At 39.1% G+C, this 25,213-nt stretch overlaps 1 protein-coding gene across 4 annotated transcripts in view; it reads right to left on the bottom strand.

Annotated features, from left to right (window-relative positions):
* Nucleotides 1–25,213, bottom strand: part of VGLL3 (vestigial like family member 3) — a 57,196-nt gene that overhangs the window by 17,002 nt on the left and 14,981 nt on the right. For all 4 annotated transcript variants that reach the window (XM_003410333.4, XM_064273089.1, XM_064273092.1 and 1 more), the window contains exon 3: nt 12,805–13,341. In XM_003410333.4, the coding sequence (XP_003410381.4) occupies nt 12,805–13,341 (537 nt within the window). The remainder of the gene's footprint in view (nt 1–12,804; nt 13,342–25,213) is intronic.

Below are 25,213 nucleotides of genomic sequence, written 5' to 3'. Positions count from 1 at the left end.
ATTATGGAACTTGCTCAATCAAGATTGTACAGCTAATGAGTGGTGGTAGGATTCCCAGAACCCACTTTTTGGTCCTCTGTTTTTGCCATGCACATTTCTGTGTCTCTCTGCAAAGACTAAACCCGTAAACCATTGCCATCAAGTTGATTCCAACTCGTGTGTCAGAGTAGAACTGTGCTTCACAGGGTTTTCAGAGCCTGTAACTTTATGAAAGGAGACCTGGTGGTGCAGTGGTTAAAGCTCTCAGCTTCTAACTGAAAGGTTGACGGTTTAAACCCACCAGCTGCTCCTCAGGAGAAAGAGGTGGCAGTCCGCTTCCATAAAGATTTACAGCATTGGAAACCCTGTAGAGCAGTTCTCCTCTGTCCTATAGGGCTGCTATGAGTCTGAATCAACTTGATGGCAATAGGTTAGGTTTGAGGTTTTTTTAATCCTATGAAAGTAGATTGCCAGGCTTTTCTTCCACAGTGCTTGAGTAGATTTGAACCACCAACTTTTTAGTTAGTAGCCCAGTGAAAAGTGTTCGCACCACCACATTCCCTAAATTGAACATTTTTCTAATCCCCTAAACACTTAGGAAGAAAAATAAATTACTAATAAAATCAGTCTCTCTCATCTGCTGTTTCTCTCTCTCACACACACACCAGGCATGTAAGTACATACATAAAATATATACTTTTTTTTCTTTTCTTCTTCTAGACTCTGCCCTCTCCTCCTTTAATTCATATTGGTGTCCCAACACCCACAGTACCAAAAGGAAACCCAAGATGACAAACTAGTTTTCTCTGCTCTCATGAAATTATGTGTACATTCACACACCACACAGACACACACATACAGGATTCTTTGTCATTCATTTTACACAAGAAAGGCATACCTACACTTTTCTGCATTTTTTTTTTCCAGTCAGCAATATCATATAAAACATTTAAGTCATCCTCCTCTTGATGGGCAGTCACTTGATTCCATTTTTTTGCTACTATGAACATTGTCACAATAAACATTTTTTAACATATATCCTAGATACTCATATTTACATGGAAGAGACTCACAGGAGTGAGCATGCTGGGCCAAAGTTTACGTGTATTTTTAATTTTAATACATTTCCATTTTACTTTTTAAAAAGGCTACAACTTTTTAAATTTCTACCAGCAATGTATAATAGCACTTTCCCTCACCCAAGATGTCTTCTGTTGTTGTCAGTTGCCACTGAGTCAATTCTGTCTCATGGTGACCCCATGTATGCAGAGTAGAACGACCCTATAGGGTTTTCAGGGCTATGATCTCCCAAAAGCAGATTGCCAGGCCTCTCTTCCAAGGTTCCCCTGGGTAGGTTTGAATGCCAACTTTTCCAGCACATAACCATTTGCACCCAGGTAGTTAGCATTCAAATTTGTATACCCACGTAATTATTTGTATTATTATCCAAATGCATTGTAAAACATAGATAATCCTCTCAGAAGGCTCCTGCACTTGCTCTACCAGGTGGGAGGGGGACCCAGAAGGCAAAAGCCCCATGCTTTGGGCCTTGTGACATTGTGGTACCATTCTATGGAGGAAGGCCCAGAGGGTAGCACAGGCCTGATCTCCACATGGCTCTGGGGGAGTGGGGAAGTTTCATCAAGGTCCTGGCGAAGCCAGCCGTGGATACATGAAACTGACAACAGTCCTCTGGAATGTATTTCTCCCGTCTGAGTCACCATCCAGTTACTTTGCATGCAGATCTCACTATCTGGCTGGGATCTCCTGGCATTTTGCATGCATCTCAAGATGGTTTCCATTTCTTTCTGGTCACGAAATTGTCATTCTGGATGCATAACCTATGCAACTAACACCATTCAAGAGTTTGTAAATATTTTAATGTATCTTTTTTTTTCCCCTCAGTGCAAAATAGGCTTATAAGCCCACCCAAAAGTCCTGCAGAAAGTGTGAAGCAATCAATTGTTGATTACTGAACTACTGTCACCAAATCATAATAAACTTACAAAAAAAAGTCCATGGAAAAGAATTTCCATTAGTTCATAAATGCTCTGCCCAGTATCTTTTTCCCTTTCTTTCTTTCTTTAATCTGAAACTATTGCCCTAATACTTAGGTTTTAACTACCCTAGCTGAGCTTATGCCCTCAAGGTAGGTATTTCCAGGAATATATCAATCTTTACTGAACAGCAAAACTACCTTTGGAAAAAAAAAAAAAATTCTATAGTCTTAGGGCCAATTTCTATACAGAAATGTCATTAAATCTGTCTACTCTGCTGAGATCAAATGAACAGAAGTAAGACTCTAGGTCAACTCTAGTTTTCAAAATTATTAAAGAAAATTTCATCTTTTCTTAACTGTTCATAAAAATGACTAATTTTGTCAGGAAAGGCTTCAGTGTACGCCTAGTCTCCTTTGGTTACAGTATCCCTATGTGTAATATACGCTCCAGAGAAGAGGTGAGTAGAAAGGAGGGAAAATGTTTTTAATTGAATACCAACACATACGCTACTGTGGTGCCCTTTCTTCTCTAGGTGGAAAAATACTTTAATGCTTTAACACTTTAATACAAATCATGATAGCCTGTTAATTAGATCCCTGGTGGTGCGGTGATTAAAAGCTATGGCTGCTAACCAAAAAGTCAGCAGTTCACATCCACCAGTCGCTCCATGAAAACCCTATGGGGCACTTCTACTCTTTCCTACAGCGTCTCTATCAGTTGCAATTGACTTGATGTCAATGGGATTCTTTTAATTATTATTCCTTTCCAAATTTACTACATTCCTCTTTAATTGCAAAGCCTGAAATTGGAGCACTGTAATACCAAGTCAATATTAGATGGTCTTGGGTCAGAAACTCTTGGTTCAACTTACTCCTTTTTGTAACTGTAAATATTTAGAGAGAGAAATGATTTCCAAGAGGTTATTAGATAGAAAGATCTATATTTTAATCCCCTTAAGAACTTCAAAGAAATTTTAAAAATCAGTAATATTTTAAAAACAGATGCTAAAATATTTTAACAGCTTATTCCGAGATCTTTCATGTTATCGCAATCTTTTTGCCCATGTTTGTCAGCACCAGACCACCTACAAGAGGGCATGGGTCCTGGAACGTGATGTGGCAGAGGCCAAACTTACAGGTTGGATGGAAAAGCCACTACTAGCCACTTAGTATCCATCTCTCTTTCATGGAAATTGCCCCTGTATTTGCTGCTCTAATACGTGAGCTCTGTTTCACTTTCCTTTTGTTTTTAATTTCCTGTGTTTGAGAAAAAGAAGATCCTACTGGTGGGTTTTATTGGAAAGCATGCTCATAGTATTGAGCAGGACTGAACCTTGCTTTGATCTTAACCACTGAAAGCTGAACTTTCAAAGGAACTTTGAAACTTCCTGTTTCAAAGGGAACACTACACAAAAATTTTGGGCAATAATAATTACAGTTTAAATCCCATTAAAATGCAACTTTTGTCATTTGAATGAGGTCTCTTTGACTAAATAGTGAGATTAGAGGTTTAGATTAAACCAGAATATTGGGGCGGGGGGTGTAGTTTAGTGGCTGTACTGGGGCCAATAGTGCTCTCCCCTCAAAAATTCATGTCTATCCAGAACCTCAGAATGTGATCTAATTTGGAAAAAGTGTCTATGCAGATGTAATGAGTTAAGATGATGTCATCTGGATTAGGGTGGGGCTGAAATCCAACCAGTGGGGCCCTTATAAGAAGGGCCTGTGAAAACAGAATCAGAGACACGCTAAGGGAAGCAGCCATATGAAGCCAGAGGCAGAGACTGGAGTGATGTAGCCACAAACCAAGCAACGGCAAGGACTGCCGGCAACGACTGAAAGCTTGCAAGTGGCACTGGTATGAACGTTTCTTTAGAAATAATCCAGTACATGCCTTAACACTAGAGAGAATATTAGAAACATGGCTTCCTATACTTATGGAAAATTTTGCAGCCTTCCTTTGGCAAGTAATTTGTGGATCTGGTAGCAACTTAATTTTTCCTCTGACTGGCAAAAAAAAAAATTTTTTTTGATAAGTAACCTTGATTTTACTTGATATCTGAATATATGTGAGATATAAACCAAATAATGTTTACTATCTGGCTATAATCATAGTTTGGGGCAGGTTCATATAATGGTTTATTTCCTGAATCCACTATTAGGTGGCTACATATGCAATGTTCCGGCTAATACGCATGAATTTTTTGAGATGACGGAAGATACAGCAACACATGTTAATTCCCTTTTAGCTACAGATTTCCTGGGTATGGTAAAGAATTATTATTTTGTTATTTATTTTTTTCTTTTTTTAGTGATTTAGGCTACCTAAATGCTGGCAGTATCTTAGCAAAAAGAACATGCATACCTCAACTCTAAGCTCTGTATGTTTTTGTTGAATTTATCAGACATTCCTCAAAATAAAAATATACCTTTATTTTAAAAAATTATAGCTAAAATTGCATGAGGGATACTAAGAGAAATTAATGTGTGGATTTACAGAAGAAAACAATCTCAAGCCAGGAACACTTTGTGTTCTTAGGGAAGAAGTTGCACCACAAAGCATGACTCTTTTTCATTTTGGTAAATTTAAATATAGCAGATGAAGTGGAAGTTAAAAATAAGTCAGCTTTGCGTGTTAGTGGAAAAGCCTCATCAACTAATCTTCACTTGAAAAATTAAATCAAAGTGGCTTGGATGTATATAACATTGTATGTCTTACGTTAGGCAAACTATCAGCAATCAGACAAAATAGGGATGATACAACGTATCAATGAAATGCATTGTATGGTTATGATCACTAAAAGGCGAATAGCAGGTCATAATTTACATAATATCATCACACACAAAAAAAACTGGGCACGATAAGAAGAGGCATATTCTAGCATTCGTACATGCATGTCTAGTAACACGTTGTATCACAACCACAAGCAAACATTTCCACATTTAACTCTCTTCCTCCTGACACACAAAAGGACCAAATACAATACTCTGAGATTGCTGAAGTCAGTTCTCCATGTACTGTGACCTTCATTTCTCCATCTTTTCCTTCTGGCCATTATCTTCAACCTCATAGACCTTTCCTAATCTGTACCTCTTCGCAGCAGCTTAATGTTAAATGAAAAGTTGTTTACAACAACAATACAAAAAAGAGTAGCTGCTGAGGCAACTTATGTACAACTAAACACCTTATGGGATTTGGTTCCTTGGTTTAGAGGTTTAGGGTCATGGTTTCATGGGACATCCCAGTTAATTGGCCTAATAGCATGTTTAGTACTTCTGTTCTACCTTCCAGTTTGTTGGGTAGTGCCCGGGGTTTTAAAACCTTGCAAGCAGCCATCCAAGGCACAACAATTGATCTCTATTCACCTGGAGCAACAGAGAGAGAAGAAGAGTCAGGAACAAGAGAAGGATATGGAATGTGTGGCTAATTGCCTCCATGAACAACGGCCTCCTTTGCCATGAGACCTGAAGAACTAGATGGTACCCAGCTACCATTACCGAGCATTTTGGTCAAAGATGTCATAGAAGAATCCTGATCAAAAGCAGGAAAAATGCAGAACAGAACTTCAAATTATCATGGACTCCAGAACTTTTGGAGCCATGGATGCTGGATAAACCCCTGAAACTACTGCCCTGACAATCTTTAAACAAAAAATATCCCCTGAAGTCATCTTAAAACCAAACAATGTTTTAGCTTAACTAGTTAAAAAAAAGGTCTGTCTTGATCATCATACTCTTTTAAGAATCATCTATACGGGATCAAATTGACAACAGCAACTCGAAAGATTAGATAGGAATCTCAGGGGGCAGTGAGGTTATGTTAATGAGGGAGGAATAACTCAGAAAAGGATAATGAGAACGGTTGCACAACTCAAAGAACATAATCAATGTCACTAAATTACACATGCAGACACTATTGAATTGGTATGTGCTTTGCTGTGTATACCCTCAACAACAACAAAGTTTATAAAAAACTTACAGAGAAAAGTTGAAAGAATGGCTTTTATTGTGGGGAAAACTAAGCTAAATAGCATTTTCCACAGAGAATTCCATGAGAAGTTAGTAAGTACGCTAAAAACAAAATGTGCCCATCAGAAGATCAGTTTGAAAAATCGTCTATTAAACAAAGTTTAACATGTTTCTTTACTGAAAACTGCTGCCATTGAGTCGATTCCAACTCATAGTGACCCTATAAGACAGAGCAGAACTGCCCATAGGGTTTCCAAGGAACACCTGATGGATTCGGACTGCTGACCTTTTGGTCAAATCTGTCTTGGAAGAAGTACAACCAGAATGCTCCTCAGAAGCAAGGATGGCGAGACTACATCTTACATACTTTGGACATGTTGTCGGGGGGATCAGTCCCTGGAGAAGGACATTATGCTTGGTAAATTACAGGGTCAGTGGAAAAGAGGAAGACCCTCAATGAGGTGGATTGACACAGTGGCTGCAACAATGAGCTCAAGCATAACAACGATTGTAAGGATGGCTCAGGACCGGGCAGTGTTTTGTTCTGTTGTGCATGGGGTCGCTATGAGTCAGAACCGACTTGACTGCACCTAACAACAACAACAACTTTACTGAAAAATGTGTAAAAGCCTTTTTATATGATAAAGTGAATATGATCTCCAAGAGGTATATAGTAGACAGTGTTATCAAGTTTATTTCATCATAAGCCTTTCTTTTTTTTTTTAATTTAGCCATTATTACCACATCCTGTTGCCATGGAACTCTTGGAACCCAGTTTTCAGGCTGCTAAGGGAAAGAGAAGCCTAAAGTAGGAAACCTGATAACTGGCTTTCAGGTCAAGGGTATGTACAGATGTCCCACAATCAGATTAGCACAGTGATGGTTCCCATGTGTCTATATGTGGCACATGTTCACCAGAGGGAGACAAGTAAAAGTGGGCTGTACCTGAACCGCACATGAAGAAAAGCAGAGCCAGGACTAGGATGAAGCCTGTGAGGCACCCGGAATGCAAATGCAACATTTAAGAATGCAGTTTGTCGACTCCAAGAATGAGAGCCTATTTAAATTTTGTGCCCTAGACACCTGACTCTCCTGACCCTAGCCCCTTCATTCTATCAAACTTCAGAACTCTATTCTTATTATAAGGATGTTTCCTATCAAACCTCAGAACTCTATTCTTATTATAAAATATTAATTAAAGATACAGGAAATGCTCTTTGAAAAAAATTTCCAATAATACAGAAGTATAAAAAAAAAAAAGGGTAGGGTTCTCTCAATCCAGCAATTCCATTCCTACATATACAACCCAAAAGATCTGAAAAGAGATGTCCACACAAAAATTTGTCCACAAATGCTCATAGCAGCCGCATTCATAAGAGTCAATATCAAGAAGTACCAAGAAATATTATAATAGTCAAAAAGTGAAAAAAAAAAAAAAAGCCTATCAGCAGATGAATTGGAGCCCTAATGGTGCAGTGGTTAAGAGCTCGGATGTTAAGCAAAATGTCGGCAGTTTGAATCCAACAGTTGCTCCTTGGAAACCATATTGGGCAGTTCTACTTGGTCCTACAGTGTCACTATGAATTGGAATCGACTCCATGGCAGCAGGTCAGAGGATGAATAGATAAACAAAATGGGCTATATTTATATGATAGTATTTTTTCAGCCATAAAAAGAAATGAAATACTGACATATGCTGCCCCAACATGGATAAGTCTTGAAATCATTATGCTAAGTGAAAGAAGTCAGACACTAAAGGCCACATATTCTGATTCCATTTATGTTACATATCCTAAATAGGCAAATTCATAGAGACAGAAACTATGTTAGTGGTTGCCAGAGATTAGAGAGGAGGTCATAGGGAATGGCTGCTAACAGGTACAGATTCCTTGCTGGGATGATGGAAATATTCTGGAATTAGATAATGGTAATGGTTGTACAACATTGTGAATATTCTAAAAACCACAGAATTGTACACATTAAAAAAGTCAAGTTTATGTTATAATTATACCTCAATAATTTTTCTAATGTTAAAAAAAAGTGAGGGCGTGAGAGGCATTTTTGTCAATGTTTTACTTCACTAATTTATTTAATCCTTATAATGACGCCCACGAGGCATCTTTTCCAGATAAGGAAGCTGAAGCACAGGGGACTAAATAGCTTGCCCATGGTCACGCAGCTAGTAAGCAACAGAGCTGGGCTTATAAAAGCAGGCAGTGTGGAATCAAAGCTCAGACTCCCACTAACTTGCCAGGAGTTAAAAAAAAAATCTGTTGCCACTGAGTCGATTACGACTCATAGCGACCCTATAGGACAAAGTAGAACTGTTCCATAGCGTTTCCAAAGGGCGGCTGATGGATTCGAATTACCTACCTCTTGGTTAGCAGCTGAGCTCTTAACCACTGCACCACTAGCATTAAAAGTTGCGGGTTTATGCTTCCAGACAATTTCCATTAAGGAACACAGAGTATAGATAAAGAATATATACATGGAACAGTACCAAGCTCAGCTAACCACATACTCAAACTACCAAATCTGGCCTATTGGCTGTTTCTGTACAACCTGTGAGCTAAAATGGCTTTTGCATATTTTTTTAATAGTTGAAAAATGAAATTAAAAGAAAAGGAATATGAAAAGTATATATAAAATTCAGTGGCCATAAATAAAGTTTTATTGGAACTCCACCATGTTCATTCATTTAAGTTTTGTCTACGGCTGCTTCCACACTACAACAGCAGTTTCATAGCTGTGACAGACACTGTCTGGCCCCACAAAGCTTACATAATTCCTATCAGACAGAAAAAGTCTGCTGACACCTGGATTATACTATATACAACATTCTCAAATTCTCTTTTGGTGCTAAACATTGTATCATGCTAATCCTTCCAGAATTCCTCCGGATTTCCTTAATTTCTTTCAATGGCTGTAAAATAAAAATGCATCTAAAATTATTTAGCCATGTTCCTACTTAAGAAAATCTCATATCTTCTACCAAACTGCTCTCAATATAGTTGGATTAATATATTTACCGTCTAAGTATGTAAAAATGACCTACAATTTGGTGGCCTAGGTACCTGGACTTCAAGAAGTTTTATGCCTACTTCACTTGAAATGAAGGCTTGTCTCTTGGTTGCTTGGTAGCCACCCAACATTGATGATCAGTCTTGAATTGGGACACTATTCTGGGCTGCATGGTTATGTAGAGGGACCCATCTCCTGCTCCTCTCAACCACCCTACCCTTCCTAGCTTGGGCCTGTTAAACAAGAATGTCTGTCCTTTTATAAGTAGTTGGAAGAATTTAAGGTTTTTTTTTTTACTACCCTTACCATTGTGCCCTGTCCACCACCAAATCCTTTCCCCTTCAGGACTGAGACATTTATCCTCCTAGCTGTTGGCAACTCACAACACACAATTTTTATGTTTTTGTTTTTTTTTGGAGGGGGGAATTGCCTTCAGATGAAGCTAGCCACCATTCCCAATGTCATACCCTCTTCCCAGAAGCAGATAACACCCAATAACTGGGTCAATGAAAGAATATGAAAGCTCAACCTCTTTAACTCAAACCAAAAAAAAAAAAAAAAAAAAAAACAAACCCACTGCCATCGAGTCAATTCTGATTCATAATGACCCTATAGGACAAAGTAGAACTGCTCCATAGGATTTCCAAAGAGCGACCTTTAACTCAAGGCAGGACAACTGCAAAAGGCCATCCTAGCTCCAGGGCTCTCTACAGAATCTATGAAAGCTTCTGTTGCAACTTTATCACACTGCCGCTTCTCCTTCTGCCCAGTTCTTCTCTTATCCCAAGATATGCGCTCAGAACACTCTGCAATAAAGCATATTTAAGTCTTAGAGTCTGTTTCCTGGGGGATTTGACCTACCACACCCCTCTCTAACTCCTTCTAAAGGGAGAGATGTGATATTTGATGTGATGCCTGAGTTTAAGACAAGGAAGTGAGCACAGAAGGCTTAGCTACTTCCACTCTCTCTTATGGGCCCACCACCATGCAGTGGGGTGTGTGCTCCTCCTGGTCCTGCCCTCTGTAGGGAACCACACCAGGGCTATGTCTCATACTATCCTTTCCAGAGGCAAACCTGAGTAACCATTGGTCTCTTCACAGTAATGGAAGGTCTAAGCTCTGGCACAAGAAAGATGTCCCAGAAATCTTCTCTGAAGTCCAGATTTTCCCTTGGATAAGACCTCTCAGGGTCTGAATTTAGTCCAAAGTACTAGGAAATCCAATTGTAGCAGTCTCCAATTCTACCTGATCAACGATTATGCCAATAATTCATCTTTGTTTGTTTGATTCCTTTGTCTTAGTTTTCTCAATTGGACCAAAACTCATAGATAGGGGTGAATAGTAATCATGGTCCTAAACCCATACTGACACAAAGCAGCACTATGTGTGCCCAAAATGGGAATACTGATCCTCCATTATTGACAACTGGAGAGGAAGGTCCTCAACGAGATGGAATGACAAAGTGGTTGCACCAATGGGCTCAAGCCTAATGATTCTGAGCATGGCACAGGAATGGGCAGTGTTTAGTTCTGTGGTACACAGGATCACAATGAATAAGAACCAACTCAAAGGCACCTAACAACAACAACAACAATTTTTCTAGAAATACATGGAGATGCTACTCCAGCAGGCCCTTTGAGAGGAACAGTTCAAATCTAAGCTTGGACTCTTAACAACGCAACTTAGGCAAGTAGGTTTTGAATAAGGAAATTAAGCCTTAGTATCCTCATTTGTAAATTAATCTAACGAAGCCCATCTTAGATTTGGTTTAAAGATTCAAAGCAATAATAAAGTGTCTCATACAGTGCCTTAAATGTTGTTAGCGGCTGATCAGTCATCCCCGGCTTCATGGCGACCCCATGTCCAACGGAAAGAAACACTACCCAGCACCACACCAACCCATGACTGGTTACAGATGGACCATTGTGATCCATAGGGTTTTCATCGGCTGATTTTCAGAAGCAAGAAGGTCACCAGGCTTTTCTTCCTAGTCTTAGTCTGGAAGCTCTGCTGAAACCCGTTCAGAATCACAGCAACACCCAAGCTTCCACTGACAGATGGTGGCTGTGCATGTGGTGTGTTGACTTGGAATTAAACTCAGGCCTCCTCCCACATGGAAGACCATTACTGACCCTCAATGCCTTATATAGTAGGTGCTTAATAAATCCTAATTCACAGTTCAGTAAGTATCAAGATCTATTACATTGTATATGCAGATAGGTCCTCTTTAGGTCTCTCCGAGAGAGAGAAAGAAAAAAAAAAAAAAAAAACAACCCTCTCTTGACCATTTCCAAAAGGGGCGGGATGACTTTTCAATCCAAAAGACTATTTCAAACTGAATTTCTGAATAATGAATCCATGATTAGGCTCATCCAAAGTTCCAAGTACAAAAGTAGGTAAAAATTGACAGAGAATTGGAGCAGAGAGCAACTGATGATCACATCCATCTCCCCGTTTATGTGATAAAATGCACAGAAGGGACATCTCCCTTGCCTCCTAAGAGCATTGTTACTCTGGTCCCATAGATACTATGGAAGTGAGATAAGGAAGAACCTCTAGAATCTGGCTGCCCTTGGTAGGAGCTACCAAACTGGGACTCCATTCAGATCTGGCCCCTGGTCTCAGACAACTGAGTTGTCTTCATTCTGCTAATATATAGCAAAGGGTGAAGGGAAGCCTGTGAAGGCTAGCCCCACCACTCTCCCCTACACAGGGGAGAACCAAAGTCCCTGATGCTTTGTTTAGAAAAGTAGCTTGGAACTTGGTGAAGCAGGGCAATGACCAGCAAAACAAAGCTCAGTGGGGAACAGTTAACCAATATATCTCACCCATGTCAAGGTAAATGCAGCTTAACATTGAACATTTATTACTCTAGGGAGTTCTCTACTGCTAACCAGCATTCCAATTAAAGATTCTTGACAGAAAAACTACAGAAAGGAAGAGTTTCTTTAAACTTCTGAAGAGAAAATTCTAGAATGTCATAAATTGTTCCCAAAAAGTACCTGATATTGAAGGTGGATGACTATGGAATATAAACTGTTGGGATGTAATTTCTCATTTCTTTTCCTTTTTTTTTTTAAGCTTCAGATGCCTATGATTTTGTGAACTCAGAGCTATTAATCTAAATAGCACAGTTTGAAAACCAAACTAAAACATTCAACATCATGACCTTCTGAAGTAGTGAATTCCAGACAGCTAAAGGCTCTGTGAAGAAAAAATTCCTGAATATAAACTTTATAGAAGTCTTTTAAGTCTATTATTATTTAAATCAGAGAAAGAGAGGTTGTGAGAGAGAAAGAAGGAAGGGGCAGGGAAGGAAGCTGGAAGAGAAGATAAACCCATTCCTTAAAAATGTGTTTAAATTCTTTTTCAAGGGTGGATTGTGGACTTTACTCTAGAAAACAGTTTGTTTTGCAGATATAAATAAGACCTCGTAAAAAGGAGTGAAAGAGAAATTACTGAAACAGAACTACTTCTGAATTCTATTAGGCATTACATACACTACAGTATTGAGCACAGAAACATGGAGAGACTTAAAAGAACGTGGTCAAGTCTTTGTTCACATAAGGTACCAGAGATTCCAGTTCAAAGAAAAGATTACTACCCTAAGAGACGAGAGTAAAATTCTGTGTCCATTCTCAGGGTGTACTTCATGAGCTAGTCATACCGATTTCTGCAGGAATGCAGAAATTATTGCAAAACTGGTTAGGTTTTATAAACATATTGGCAAAGCATAACTTTACGTATGAGAGAAAGATATTTCAAAGTATTTAAAATGTCCCCCCCTCCTTAACGTTTTCTTCTTTTTATGGGGAAGAAGAAACCCACCAGCTTACCTGTATCAAACCCCACACTTGGCACGATGTCGACTGTCCCATGGAAGGCCCCGGCCCACGCTGAGGTAGCAGTAGTGACTGTAGTCGGATCTGTCTTTGTGATGTCACACTGGGGAGCAGGAATTCTGGCTGCGCGCACTGATGGCATTAACAGAGGCCCATATGGCGGGTCCAGGGTGGAGCCAGCAGAAGGGTGGTGGTGGTGGTGGTGGTGGTGGTGGTGGCGGTGGTGCATGTGGGCGTGGGGGTGGTGATGCCGCATGTATGCATCATGCATATGGCTGTAGGATGGGCTCACCTGAGATGCCAAAGGGTAGTGCCAGGACTCGGACACAGGAGGGTGAGGGGCTGGGCTAGTCTGGTGCAGGCTGTGTCCTGGCCAGGGGCTGGGGTCTGCTGCAGTAAAGGTGCCAGGGGGCACAGTGACCTGGAAGTCAGGATGCACTCCCCCCAGACAGGGTGCAGGTGGGGGCTGGTAAGAGCTGGTCCAAAACGAAGTTGGGAAACTACTCCGCTGGCTTGAGAGAGCTGAGCTGTCTAAGACAGGGGAAAAAAAAGAGAAAAATTTACGTAAGATTCAATTCTGGTATAGACTTGCCTTTACTTGTCCAATAGTGTTTCACAAGCAGGCTAATTTGCATGTGCTTTTTTCTCTCCACGCACAGGGGTGAAGTGATACCAGGCAAGCCTCTGGGCTCTCAGGCCCCAAGTCAACACTCAGGGTTCAAAACGGCAAAGCGGTGACTGAGTCTCGCTCTCTCTTTGCTTGGCTGTCATAGTCTATGCTGAGATGTGGAAGTCTTGGATTCAAAAGCTTCATTCCCTCCTGGGAATCTTGTTGCCATCAGATCTGAGCAGAATTCATCCCTATGTACTTCAAATGAAAAGAAACCTTATGCCATAGAGGTGGTTAATGTAGTTTGGAAATTATGATTTTTTTATTGTAGTAAAAATATGTATAACATTTTCCACCAACTTCTTTTAAATGCAAATACAATTTTCATTCAAACGGAACACTTTAATGGAGAACGTACCGAACAGAAGTGTGACCACACTGAATTATACTTACCAACACTCATTTTCCATCAAGAAGACTATATTACAAGTTCTTTTTTTTTTTTAGCAATCTAGGGAGTCTCTGGACTGAGAATAATAATGGCTAACAGTTAATAAAACATTTAATAGCATTAATCAAATGCCTCATACGAGGCCACGGGCTTGTCACGAACGATCTCTTTGAAGCCTTACTCTAATCCTATGAAATAGTTACTGGTATTATCCCCATTTTATAGATGAGGAAATTGAGGCAGAGAAGTCCAAGGTTTCATACGTAGTAAGTAGGAGACCTGGTAGCCTGCTTCTAGGGCCGGCAATCTTCATAGCTATGCCACAAGAGGGCACACTTGTAACTATAACCTGAACACCTAGAATTTGATGAAAATTCTGTGGGAATCAAAAAGTGGAGGAAATTCAAGCAATGGTAATGGGTTTGAGGAAGTGATGGTGGCAGGAAAATATAAAAAAGTAGCACTTAGAGATAAATAAGGAAGGAAAAGGAAGAGCTCTCCTCAACTGCATCAACTCAATCTCTCCACTCAGTTATCACAATATTTATAGGCAGCCTAATCCAAAACCAAACCCGTTGCCGTCAATTAGATTCTGACTCATAGCAACCCTGTAGGACAGAGTAGAACTGTCCCACAGGGTTTCCAAGGAGCGCCCGAGGAGTTTGAACTGCTGACTTTTTGGTTAGCAGCCATAACTCTTAACCACTATGCCACCAGGGTTTCCAGTGGCCCAATAGTACCAAAAATAGAAGGTTTAGGGATGTCCAGGCTGATGTGGTTTTTCAACACAAGCTGGTGAAGAACAGATAATAGGCGTGTAAATGTGACATGGAATGTGCTTTCACAAGGGGATGGAGAGAGGCGGGGCACCAAACCAACCTAACAGAGCGATAGCTAACCTGAAGATGAGAGGGTAAGGCAGGGAAGCATATTTTAGGCAGAGAGAGCAGCATGTGGGGAAAAAAAAAAAAAAAAAAGGCCATAAATGCAAAAAGTGAAAATAAAACAAACCATGTAAGATTTGAAGGACGAGAAAGTTCAGTGGGCAGAAGGTGGTTAGAAAAAAAAAAAAAAGGAGACTGTAGAAGCCAGCACGACCTCGATGAGTATGGCCTTGCTGGTACTGAATGCTGGCTCTACCCCGAGGGGGAACCCAGTGGTATTTGGAGGGTTTTAACCTAGTGAATGATACAGTCAGATCCGTGTTTAGAACAAACAATAGTTTCAGCTACAGTTTGTTGCCGATCGTGCGGTGTAACTGAACGAGCCCTGGGCTGGGAGTCTAGAAAGCTTGGCTCTGGTGCTAGCTCTTGCCTTATTTCATTTTATGACCCAAAATGGATCTACTGATCTTTCTGAGTCTCAGTTTCTTCAACTAACAAAGGAGGCGGTTGAACTCATTTAATTTCAGTTATCTTCCAGTATCATACTTATTCTGTGAAATGATCTATGGATTATTTCAATTTATAGGTAGCAATGATGTTACTAATGACATTAGTCATGAATGTACCATGAAACAGTATTTTCATACTAGGTTCCACATAAAAGGGCTTTGCTAGATCTTTCCACTGAAGGAAGGATATTCTAAGAAGTACTCTGAAATAAAACTATTCAAAAAAGTCTGACACAGCCATGTTCTTCTCACTTTGTAACTTTCCAGGACATAGTTGTCTTGTCTCAGGGAAAGCTTATAGAACTTGAGTCAACCACCACACATGTCATTTTGACCAGCACAACTAGGCTATTACCGTGACCTGCGAACATTTCCTTTCCCTAGCATCCCTGAAGGCTGTGGTACTGGCACTGCAACCTCTTTCATCCTCTCCCTCTTCAGTGCTACACCAGAGTCATCATCATTTACCCCACTCATTCTGTGGACAAACAGCTATTCTTAGTCTCACATTCAAGGCTCTCCCTCATAGTATCACCATGGGTCTCAATACCACTGGGGAAACCTAGGAAATGATGTTCTTCGAAAGGCAAAGGACGAACATATGCACTGGGCTTCGAGTCTTCAAATAGCCTCTGCAAACTCCTAATTGAATGATTTTCTTCTATCACATCACAATCTGTCAGAAAATGGTACTAAAAACTTACTGGCATTCTGTTTTAGTTAACAAATTGTCTTCCTCTAACACATGAAAACTGCTTGCTAAGGACAAGAAGGACAATTATATAAGCTATGAGAAGAAAATTCTATTTACCATTCGTAGAATATTTCTGTCGCACTGCATTGAAAGATGTCAATGTTTTAAATTTCAATCCCATACAAGGAATGAATCGAGGATCCTCATATTGCATATTGTAGCTTTGCTGCCACCAAACTGCCACTCTGCTCTTACTGTCCCAATCTTGAGACCAAACCTCTCAGTCTGCTCGTAACTACAACTCTTGGTGGGGCTGGAATCCCATTAAGAAAACTGTTGAACCCCAACCTCTGAGTTTCTGCCAGAGATAAACTCACCTTTAATAAAATCCCCCATTAAAAATATCAAACATGTCATTTATTTGGATGTTTCCTTTTATTTCTATGTACGTGGAACCAATCGTAATTTATAAATGCTTAAGCACTGTGGATATGCATGCAGAAATGTGAATAATGGACAAATTCCTTAGCAAAAGCATTATTGTCCTATTTATGAGGTATTGTTCTGTGATTAGTGAACACATTATCATTGAAAGTGGAAGTCTATTTTTAAAAAACGCACCCCATAAAAAAATGGAACAAAGCTTTAAAATGCTCCAGGGAAAAACAAAATTAGAAGCAATTTAATATTTTCTCAGTCAGTGTATCTCCTGAGATTAATATAAAGCTTGCAGAAATCTATGCAGCCTTTTTGGAAAACACTGTTGCATTTTCAAAGTAAGTGAAACAATATTGAATAGAAAATATGTTTATGAACAAGTCTTTAGTTCAAAACCACTATTTGGTATCTTGCTTGTTAAAACAAAATCTCGATACAAAGAAACAGATGATATATATGCTTTGTTTCATGCCTGGGAATCGGTTGTGCTTATTTCATATGTATGTAAATTTTTTCATCACACGATTCCTTGCTTAAGAGTACTTAATCACAGCCACATTTCTTGGATGAAAAAGCATATGAAAAACTGTGCATGAAATATTTCCATACAGTATTACTTTTCAGGTTAGTGGAGGTAATTTAGAACTGTATATTAATATTCCACAATGACCTGGGGCTCAGTGGTACTCGATTTTTGGATGATGTTAACAGTGACAGTCTAGCACCTACAAAAATCTAAGGATACTTTGGTTTCATTTGCATTTGGGATTAAATTCCACACTCACACACCCCTTCATCTCTAAGAAATAAAGAAAATGACAACATGATACATTGTCAAATACAACCCACTCAAAGCACGCTCAGTAATCTCCTGTCTGATGATTGATTTAAACCAGGACAATATATTTTAGAGACATGGAAGAGTTTAACACGGAACATCAAGTGGTTTATTCAATTTCTTCATAGCTGGGGTACTTTTTTCCATTAACTCTGTCTCTTAGAACAAATCTAAGGGCAAACAATTTAATGAAGACAATTCAAAACTTAATTTTAAAAGCAAGCATTCTGCTACTTAATTTTGAAAAAAAAGGGGAAGTATATTAAAATGAAAAAATGGGGCAACAAAATGTTGTTAAACCTCAAAATTTGTCTTAAAAATCTTCAGAAGAGACATTCTTTGAAAAAACATCGATTGATAACACTAATTGTGAAAGATAAATAATATATATGTTTTAAGAACCTCAGTAAAAAAGTTCTACTCAATGCCTAGCCTAAAGATTCCGGCTACAATTTAATTCCCATCTTCTTGATCTGATTCCTATGAAAATCAATCGTTGAGTCAGAAGTGAAATCATTTGTGTTCCATTGTTTTCTGTCATTCAGGAATTAGGCATGACCATTACATCCAAAGATTGTCCTCTAGCTACTTTGTTCTACAGTTGCCCAAAATGGACCTCATGACTCTAAAATGAGTTTTTGAGAGGTGACGTCAGAAGCCATCCTCCTCAGAGGCTGTAGGATGAGGTAAGGCAGGCCTCACTTTCCTCCCACGTGTTTGTTCTAAAACTTTCCAGGAGTGATAACCTCTAGTGCCTCCTGGAGATTCAGCTCAACCCCCTCCTTCCCAACATCAGCCAGTGCATGAAACAGACCTGCCTTCCTTCCCTTTCCTCTTTTGCTGTTAAAGGTAGTGTGCTTTTTTGAGAGGTCCTTCCTAGGAGAATGAGTTGCCCCAAGCAGACGCTATGTAAATCAATCAAGCAACATGCATTTGCTTTGCAATTACAGGGAAGAAAAAAAAAAAAAACCCAAGGATATCAGTAAGTTTACTGTTTAGCACTTTTGTAAGTACATTTTGTTATGGCCTGACTTACCTACTCCTCCTTCCCTACTCACACTCTCTCTCACACACACACACACACACTTTCTATAATAATATGTAGACACTAAAATCAATTTGTGTGTGCATGTACAACCAACAAAAAAACCAAACCCAGTGCCGTCTAGTCAATTCTGACTCATAGCAACCCTATAGGAAAGAGTAGAACTGCCCCATGGAGTTTCCAAGGAACACCTGGCAGATTTGAACTGCTGACCCTTTGGTTAGCAGCCATAGCACTTAACCACTACGCCACCAGGGTTTCCTGTGCATGTATATGTATACGTATATGTGTGTGTATATGTGTATGTATATATATATATTTTATATATATGTATACACACACACATACATTTGAAGCCAATGTTTTGATTTCAGTGGGAATAGGGAACAGTCAGATTCACCAGATTTTCTTAAATGAGAACCCCTATTTAATCCCTGTTAAGGCAAGGTAATAGTGGGACTAGAGATAATTGATGAGACGTTGTGCCAAATACAGTACAAATATTTCCTGTCGTAAACTGTTGACCTAACAGCTTCAAAACACCTAAACAGGGTTTTTCTAGTGCCATGAAGAAGATACACAACTAAGTATGATCGCTGGTTGATACGCCATCCTTTGTCTAGAGATATACAGTAGAAATGTATTCTGCAATCAAACATAATTCAGTTTAAACTCTTTTGTAGCACTGTAATCAGTTCATGTCATAAACCAGACCCTTTCCTGGAAAATAGCTGGTCTGTTTTTTTTGCAGTCTATATCGAGTATTATTGCCACTGTCACCAATGTTATCAATAGCCTTGAGTGCCTACTATGTCCAAGACTTTGTGTTGTGTGCCATAAATAAAAAAGTTCTAGAAAACAAGGCTTCTGGCTAAAGATCTAAGGTTGGTTTTCCATGTGCCAAGTGAGTAGAAATTTAATTGAGGAGAAAAGGCATCTGACCTCATTTAGTGCCTTGTGTCAAGCTTTGTGCTATATTCCTTGTATTCCAAAAACCAAACCCACTGTCGTCGAGTCGATTCCAACTCATAGCAACCCTACAGGGCAGGGTAGAACTCCCCCATGGGATTCCAACTCATAGCAACCCTACAGGGCAGGGTAGAACTCCCCCATGGTGGTTCCAAGGCTACAAATCTTCACAGAAGCAGACTGCCACATCTTTCTCCCATGGAGCCATTGGTGGGTTCGAACCTTCAACCTTTTGGTTAGCAGCTGAGCACTTTAAAAACTGTATGTAAAAAATACATAAATTCCTTATGTATGTTATCAAAAAATCTCTACAACAGCCCCAGAAGAGGTGTATGAATAAACAAATATTACAGGTGAGTAAGTTTAGCTCGGGGAGATTTTAAATAACTAACCCAAGATCACAATGCAACCCAAAAGTGACATAGCCTGGAATTGAACCCAAAATGATCAGAATTCCAAAGAAGGTGCTGTTTCCAAGCACGTGTAGCTTTGGCATTTAATATTAACTCGCCATTAACTCTCTTCAGGAAACCCTGGTGGTGTAGTGGTTAAGAGCTATGGCTGCTAACCAAAAGTCCGGCAGTTCGAATTCACCAAGCATTCCTTGGAAACCCTATGGGGCAGTTCTACTCTGTCCTATAGGGTCACTATGAGTTGGAATCGACTCAATGACAGTGGATTTGGGTTTTTGTTTTTGGTAACTCTCTTCACTAGACATGGGAATCTTATTTTATTGTTCTTCTTTAAGACATTATTTCAAATCTTCAATTATATTTTGTGGCACTTCTATGAATTCTCTCCACGTTTTGACATATTTCTCAAAAAGTCACAAATTTGCAATTAGATACAACTACAGAAAACTTCTGTTCACAAATGGCGAGTTAATAAAATATTAGGAATCACAGAAGGTTACAAGAGAAAAGATTAAAGAGTTTGACAATCAATTAAGCCCCGTTATTTTTATGTTATAAATAAGAAAAATATACCCAAAGATTTCATACAACTTATTACCCATGAGTTCTCTATTTTATTAAGGGACTTTTTGTTGTTGTTTTCTAATCCTAGGTATGTGCTTTGAACTTGGTTCATAAATTCAATCATTTCATCAATATTTATTTCAGATTTCCATATGTAAATACATTATCCTCAGCATCACGGAAAAATGCCATGAGATAACTAATATGATATCTGCAAGCTTAGTGAGAGAGCGGGAGGTAGAAATCAAAGAGCATACCGTCTTTGCCTGGGCTACTCTTATAAACTAAACTGGATCTTAAAAGATCTGGTCTCTATCTACTGCTTTTCATTTCACTCCGTTCTTGAACACTCTAAGCTCAGTCCTTCTTCAGAGCCTTTGCACTGGCTGTTCCCTCTGTCCAAACCTATTTTCTCCTAGATATTCACACAATGAACACTCTTATTTCTTTAAGGTCTCCACTCAGTTGTGACAGCCTCAGAGAGGACTTCCATTACCACTGTACGTAAAAGAACACCTAGTATTGTATTCTGTGTTTGTTTATTACCTGTCTCTTTAACTAAAGTCTCAGCTCCGTGAGTGTAGAGGCTTGCACTGTCCTATTCACTAATATAGTCCTAGTACTTAGAACAGTGTCTAGCATGTGTTATTGTTGTCAGCTTTCACATCTGCCCTTGGCTCATGGCAACACCATGGACAATGGGATTGGAAAATTGTGATCCATAGTTTTTTTTTTTAAAGATGGTTTTCTGGAAGTTGATTGCCAGGCCTTTCTTCCCAGTCTGCCTTAGTCTGGAAGCTCCACTGAAATCTGTTTAGCATCTCTGTTGTTGTTGTTAGGTGCCATCCAGTAAGTTCTCACTCACAGTGATCCAGTGTAAAAGAATGAAACACGACCTGGTCCTGCACCATCCTCACAATTCTTGCTGTGTTTGGGTCCACTGTTGCAGCCACTGTGTCAATCAATCTTGTTGAGGGTGCTCCTCTTTTTTGCTGACCCTCTACCAAGCATAATGTCCTTCTCCAAGGACTGGTCCCTCCTGATAACATGTCCAAAGTACATAAAATGAAGTCTCATCATCCTCCGTTCTGTGGAGCACTCTGGCTGTACTTCTTCCAGGACAGATTTGTTTGTTCTTCTGGCAGTCCAATACATATTCAATATTCTTTGCTAACACCATAATTCAAATGAATCAATTCTTTTTTGGTCTTTCTTATTCATTGTCCAGCTTTTGCATGCATATGAGGCAACAGAAAATACCATGGCTTGGGTAAAGAACACCCGAGTCTTCAAGGTAACATCTTTGCTTTTTAACATCTTAAAGAGATCTTTTGAGCAGATTTGCCCAATGCAACACATGATTTGATTTCTTGACTCCTGCTTCCATGGGTGTTGATTGTGGATCCAAGTAAAATGAAATCCTTGACAACTTTAATATTTTATTCATTTATCATGATGTTGCTTATTGGTCCTGTTGTGAGGATTTTTGTTATATGTTGAGGTGCAATCCATAATGAAGGCTGTAATCTTTGATCTTCATCAGTAAGTGCTTCAAGTCTTCTTCACTTTCAGCAGACAAGGTTGTATCACCGCATATCACAGGTTATCAACAAGTATTCCTCCAATTCTGATGCTGAGTTCTTTTTCATACAGTCCATCTTTTTGGATTCTTTGCTCAGCATCAGATTGAATAAGTATGGTGAAAGGATACAACCCTGATGTACAGCTTTCTTGATTTTAAGCCACACCATTGCTCTGTTCCAATGACTGCCTATTTTGGTCTGAACTGCATGAGCACAATTAAGTGTTCCGGAATTCCCATTCTTCGCAATGTTATCCATAATTTGTTATGATCCACATAGTCCAATACCTTTGCATAGTCACTAAACACAGGTAAACATCTTTCTGGTATTCTCAGCTTTCAGACAAGAATGATATCCCTTATTCCATGCCCTCTTCTGAATTCAGCTTGAATTTCTGGAAATTCCCTGTCGATGTACTGCTGCAACCATTTTTGAGTTATTTCCAGCAAAATTTTACTTGCGTGTAACATTAATGACATCATTCGATAATCTCTACATTCTCTTGGAGCACCTTTCTTTGGAATGGGCACAAATATGGAATTCTTCTGGTTGGTTGGCAAGGAGCTGCCTTCCAAATTTCTTGACATAGACCAGTGAGTGCTTTCATTGTTGCAATCATTGCTGAAACATCTCAATTGGTATTCTGGTAATCCCTGGAGCCTTGTTTTTCACCAATGCCTTCAGTGCAGATTGGACTTTTTCCTTTACTACCACTGGATCTTGATTATATTGCTACTTTCTGAAATGGTTTAAGATCAACCAACTTATTTTGATATTAACTTTGGTTAAGTGATCTTGTGTATTACTTCCATCTTCTTTTGATGCTTCCTGCGTCCTTCAATATTTTGCCCACAGAGTCCTTCAATTCAGGAACTAGAGGCTTGCACTTTTTCTTCAGTTCTTTCAGCTTGAGAAATGCCGTATGTATTTTTCCCTTTTGATTTTTAACTCCAGGTCTTTGCACATTTCATTCTAATACTTTACTCTGTCTACTAGAGCTGCCCTTTGAAATCTTCTTTTCAGCTCTTTTACTTCATCATTTCCTCTGTTTGCTTTAGCTACTCTACGTTCAGGAGCAAGTTTCAGAGTCTCCTCTGACATCAATTTTGGTCTTTCCTTTCTTTCCTCTTTTTAATGACCTTTTGCTTTCTTCATGTATGACGTTCTTGATGTCATACTACAACTCATCTGGTCTTCAGGCATTAGTGTTCAATAATCAAATCTATTCTTGAGGAGGTCACTAAATTCAGGTGGGGTATACTCAAGGTTGTACTTTGGCTCTCATGGATTTTTTTTTTTAATTTCTTCAGCTTCAACTTGAACTTACATATGAGCAATTGATGGTCTGTTCTGCAGTCAGCCCTGTCCTTGTTCTGACTGATCATATTGAGCTTCTCCATTATCTCTTTCCATAGATGTAGGCGATTTGATTCTTCTGTATTCCATCTGGCAAGGTCCACATGTATAGTCACCGTTTATGTTACTGAAAAAAGGTATTTCCAATGACTAGGATGTTGTCTTGCAAAATTCTATCATGCGATCTCCCAATCTTTTCTATCACCAAGGCCATATTTTCCAATTACCAGTCCTTCTTCCTTGTTTCCAACTTTTGCATTCTATTCGCCAGTAGTAATTAATGCATCCTGATTGCATATTTGATCAATTTCAGACTACAGAAGTTGGTAAATATCTTCAGTTTCTTCATCTTTGGCATTAGTGGTTGCTCCATAAATTTGAGTATCAGTTGTATTAACTTGCCTTCCTTGTAGGCATACAAAAAAAAAAAAAAAAAATCATTATATCACTGACAACATCATACTTCAGGATAGATCTTGAAATGCTTTGTTTGTCAATGAATGTGATGCCATTCCTCTTCAATTTGTCATTCCTGGCTTAGTAGACCATATGATTGTCCAATTCAAAATGGTCAATACCAGTACATTTTAGCTCACTAAACACCTAGGATATCAATCTTCAAGCATCCCATTTCATTTTTGATAACTACAATTTTCCTAGAATCATACTTCATACATTCCACTTTCCTACTATTAATGGATGTTTGCAGATGCTTCTCATTTTTAGTTGTGCCACATCAACAGATAAAAATTCTGAAAACTTTACTCCAAGCAAGTCATTAGAGTTGACTTTGCTTTGAGGAGCTCTTCCCCAGTCATAATTTGAGTGCCTTCCTGAGGGTCTCATCTTTCAGCACTATATCACACAGTTTTCTGCTGCTTTCCATAAGTTTTCATTAGCCAATTTTTTCAGAAGTAGATCACCTGGTCTTTCTTCCCAGTCTGCCTTAGTTTGTAAGTTCTGCTGAAATCTGTCCACCATGAATGGCCCTACCGGTATTTGAAATACCAGTGGCATAGCTTCTTGCATCACAGTAACACACAAGCCACCAGTGTATTACAAACCAACAGACAAGTGATTGGTTTAGCATCACAGCAACATGAAAGCCTCCAGTGACAGACAGTTGGTGGCCGCGCTGGAGGTGCATGGGCCTCCAGCATGGAAGGTATGAATTCTACCACTGAACCTAATAATAAATATTTGCTGAACAAATTTAAGGTAATGCTAAAAAAATTCTAATAACAGTTACTGAAACATTACCAACATCTACCCTTTCTGTACTGAAATTTGATATCTGTTCAAGTCTTTCTTTATTCCATCATGCAGATTATGGGAAAAAATGCTGAATTACAGAAAAGTTTTTGGACATACAGAGTACATCACTTAAGTCTACTCTGGCTATGATACTGTAGATAAGTATTTGTACACCTAGCTATAATTTTAGGCTCTCATTTCTATTTTCCACATTAAATGATCACTAGGCAGCAGGTAGGTTTTTTTTTTTTTTTTTTTTTTAGGTTACATATACCAGTATGTGAAAAGAAATAGACATTATGTTTATCATTCTCCTGGGACTGAGTATCCTGATAAGATTTATTATTTATATATCAAATTATTTCTTAAAGTCAGTTAATTCACTGAAGTTTTCCTACTTTTATCTCCACAAATTATTAAAAGTATTCACTAAATGCTCTCAAATAGGACATTCTTTGTTTCCATAAGCACGTTAGACTTCCAGTTCTCAGTTCCTGCTGGAAGTCCACAATATTCACTAGTCAAATAGCCAGTATGCTTCCCAGTTCATCTTCATCAAGGTCTCTATCACTTGACTTTGTATTTCCCTTCTCCTTTATAGTCACTGCTTATCTTAGCATTCTTCATATTTACTGGAAGGAAGGAAGGAAGGAGGGAGGGAGGGAGGGAGGGAGGGAGGGAGGGAGGGAGGGAAGGAAGGAAGGAAGGAAGGAAGGAAGGAAGGAAGGAAGGAAGGAAGGAAGGAAGGAAGGAAGGAAGGAAGGAAGGAAGATAGAGAGAGAAAGAAAGAAAGAA

This window comes from Loxodonta africana, chromosome 20, assembly GCF_030014295.1.
Source record: "Loxodonta africana isolate mLoxAfr1 chromosome 20, mLoxAfr1.hap2, whole genome shotgun sequence".
Lineage (NCBI taxonomy): Eukaryota > Metazoa > Chordata > Mammalia > Proboscidea > Elephantidae > Loxodonta > Loxodonta africana.
The sequence above is the reverse complement of the archived record's forward strand: the minus strand, read 5'-3'. Positions and strand labels throughout refer to the sequence as shown.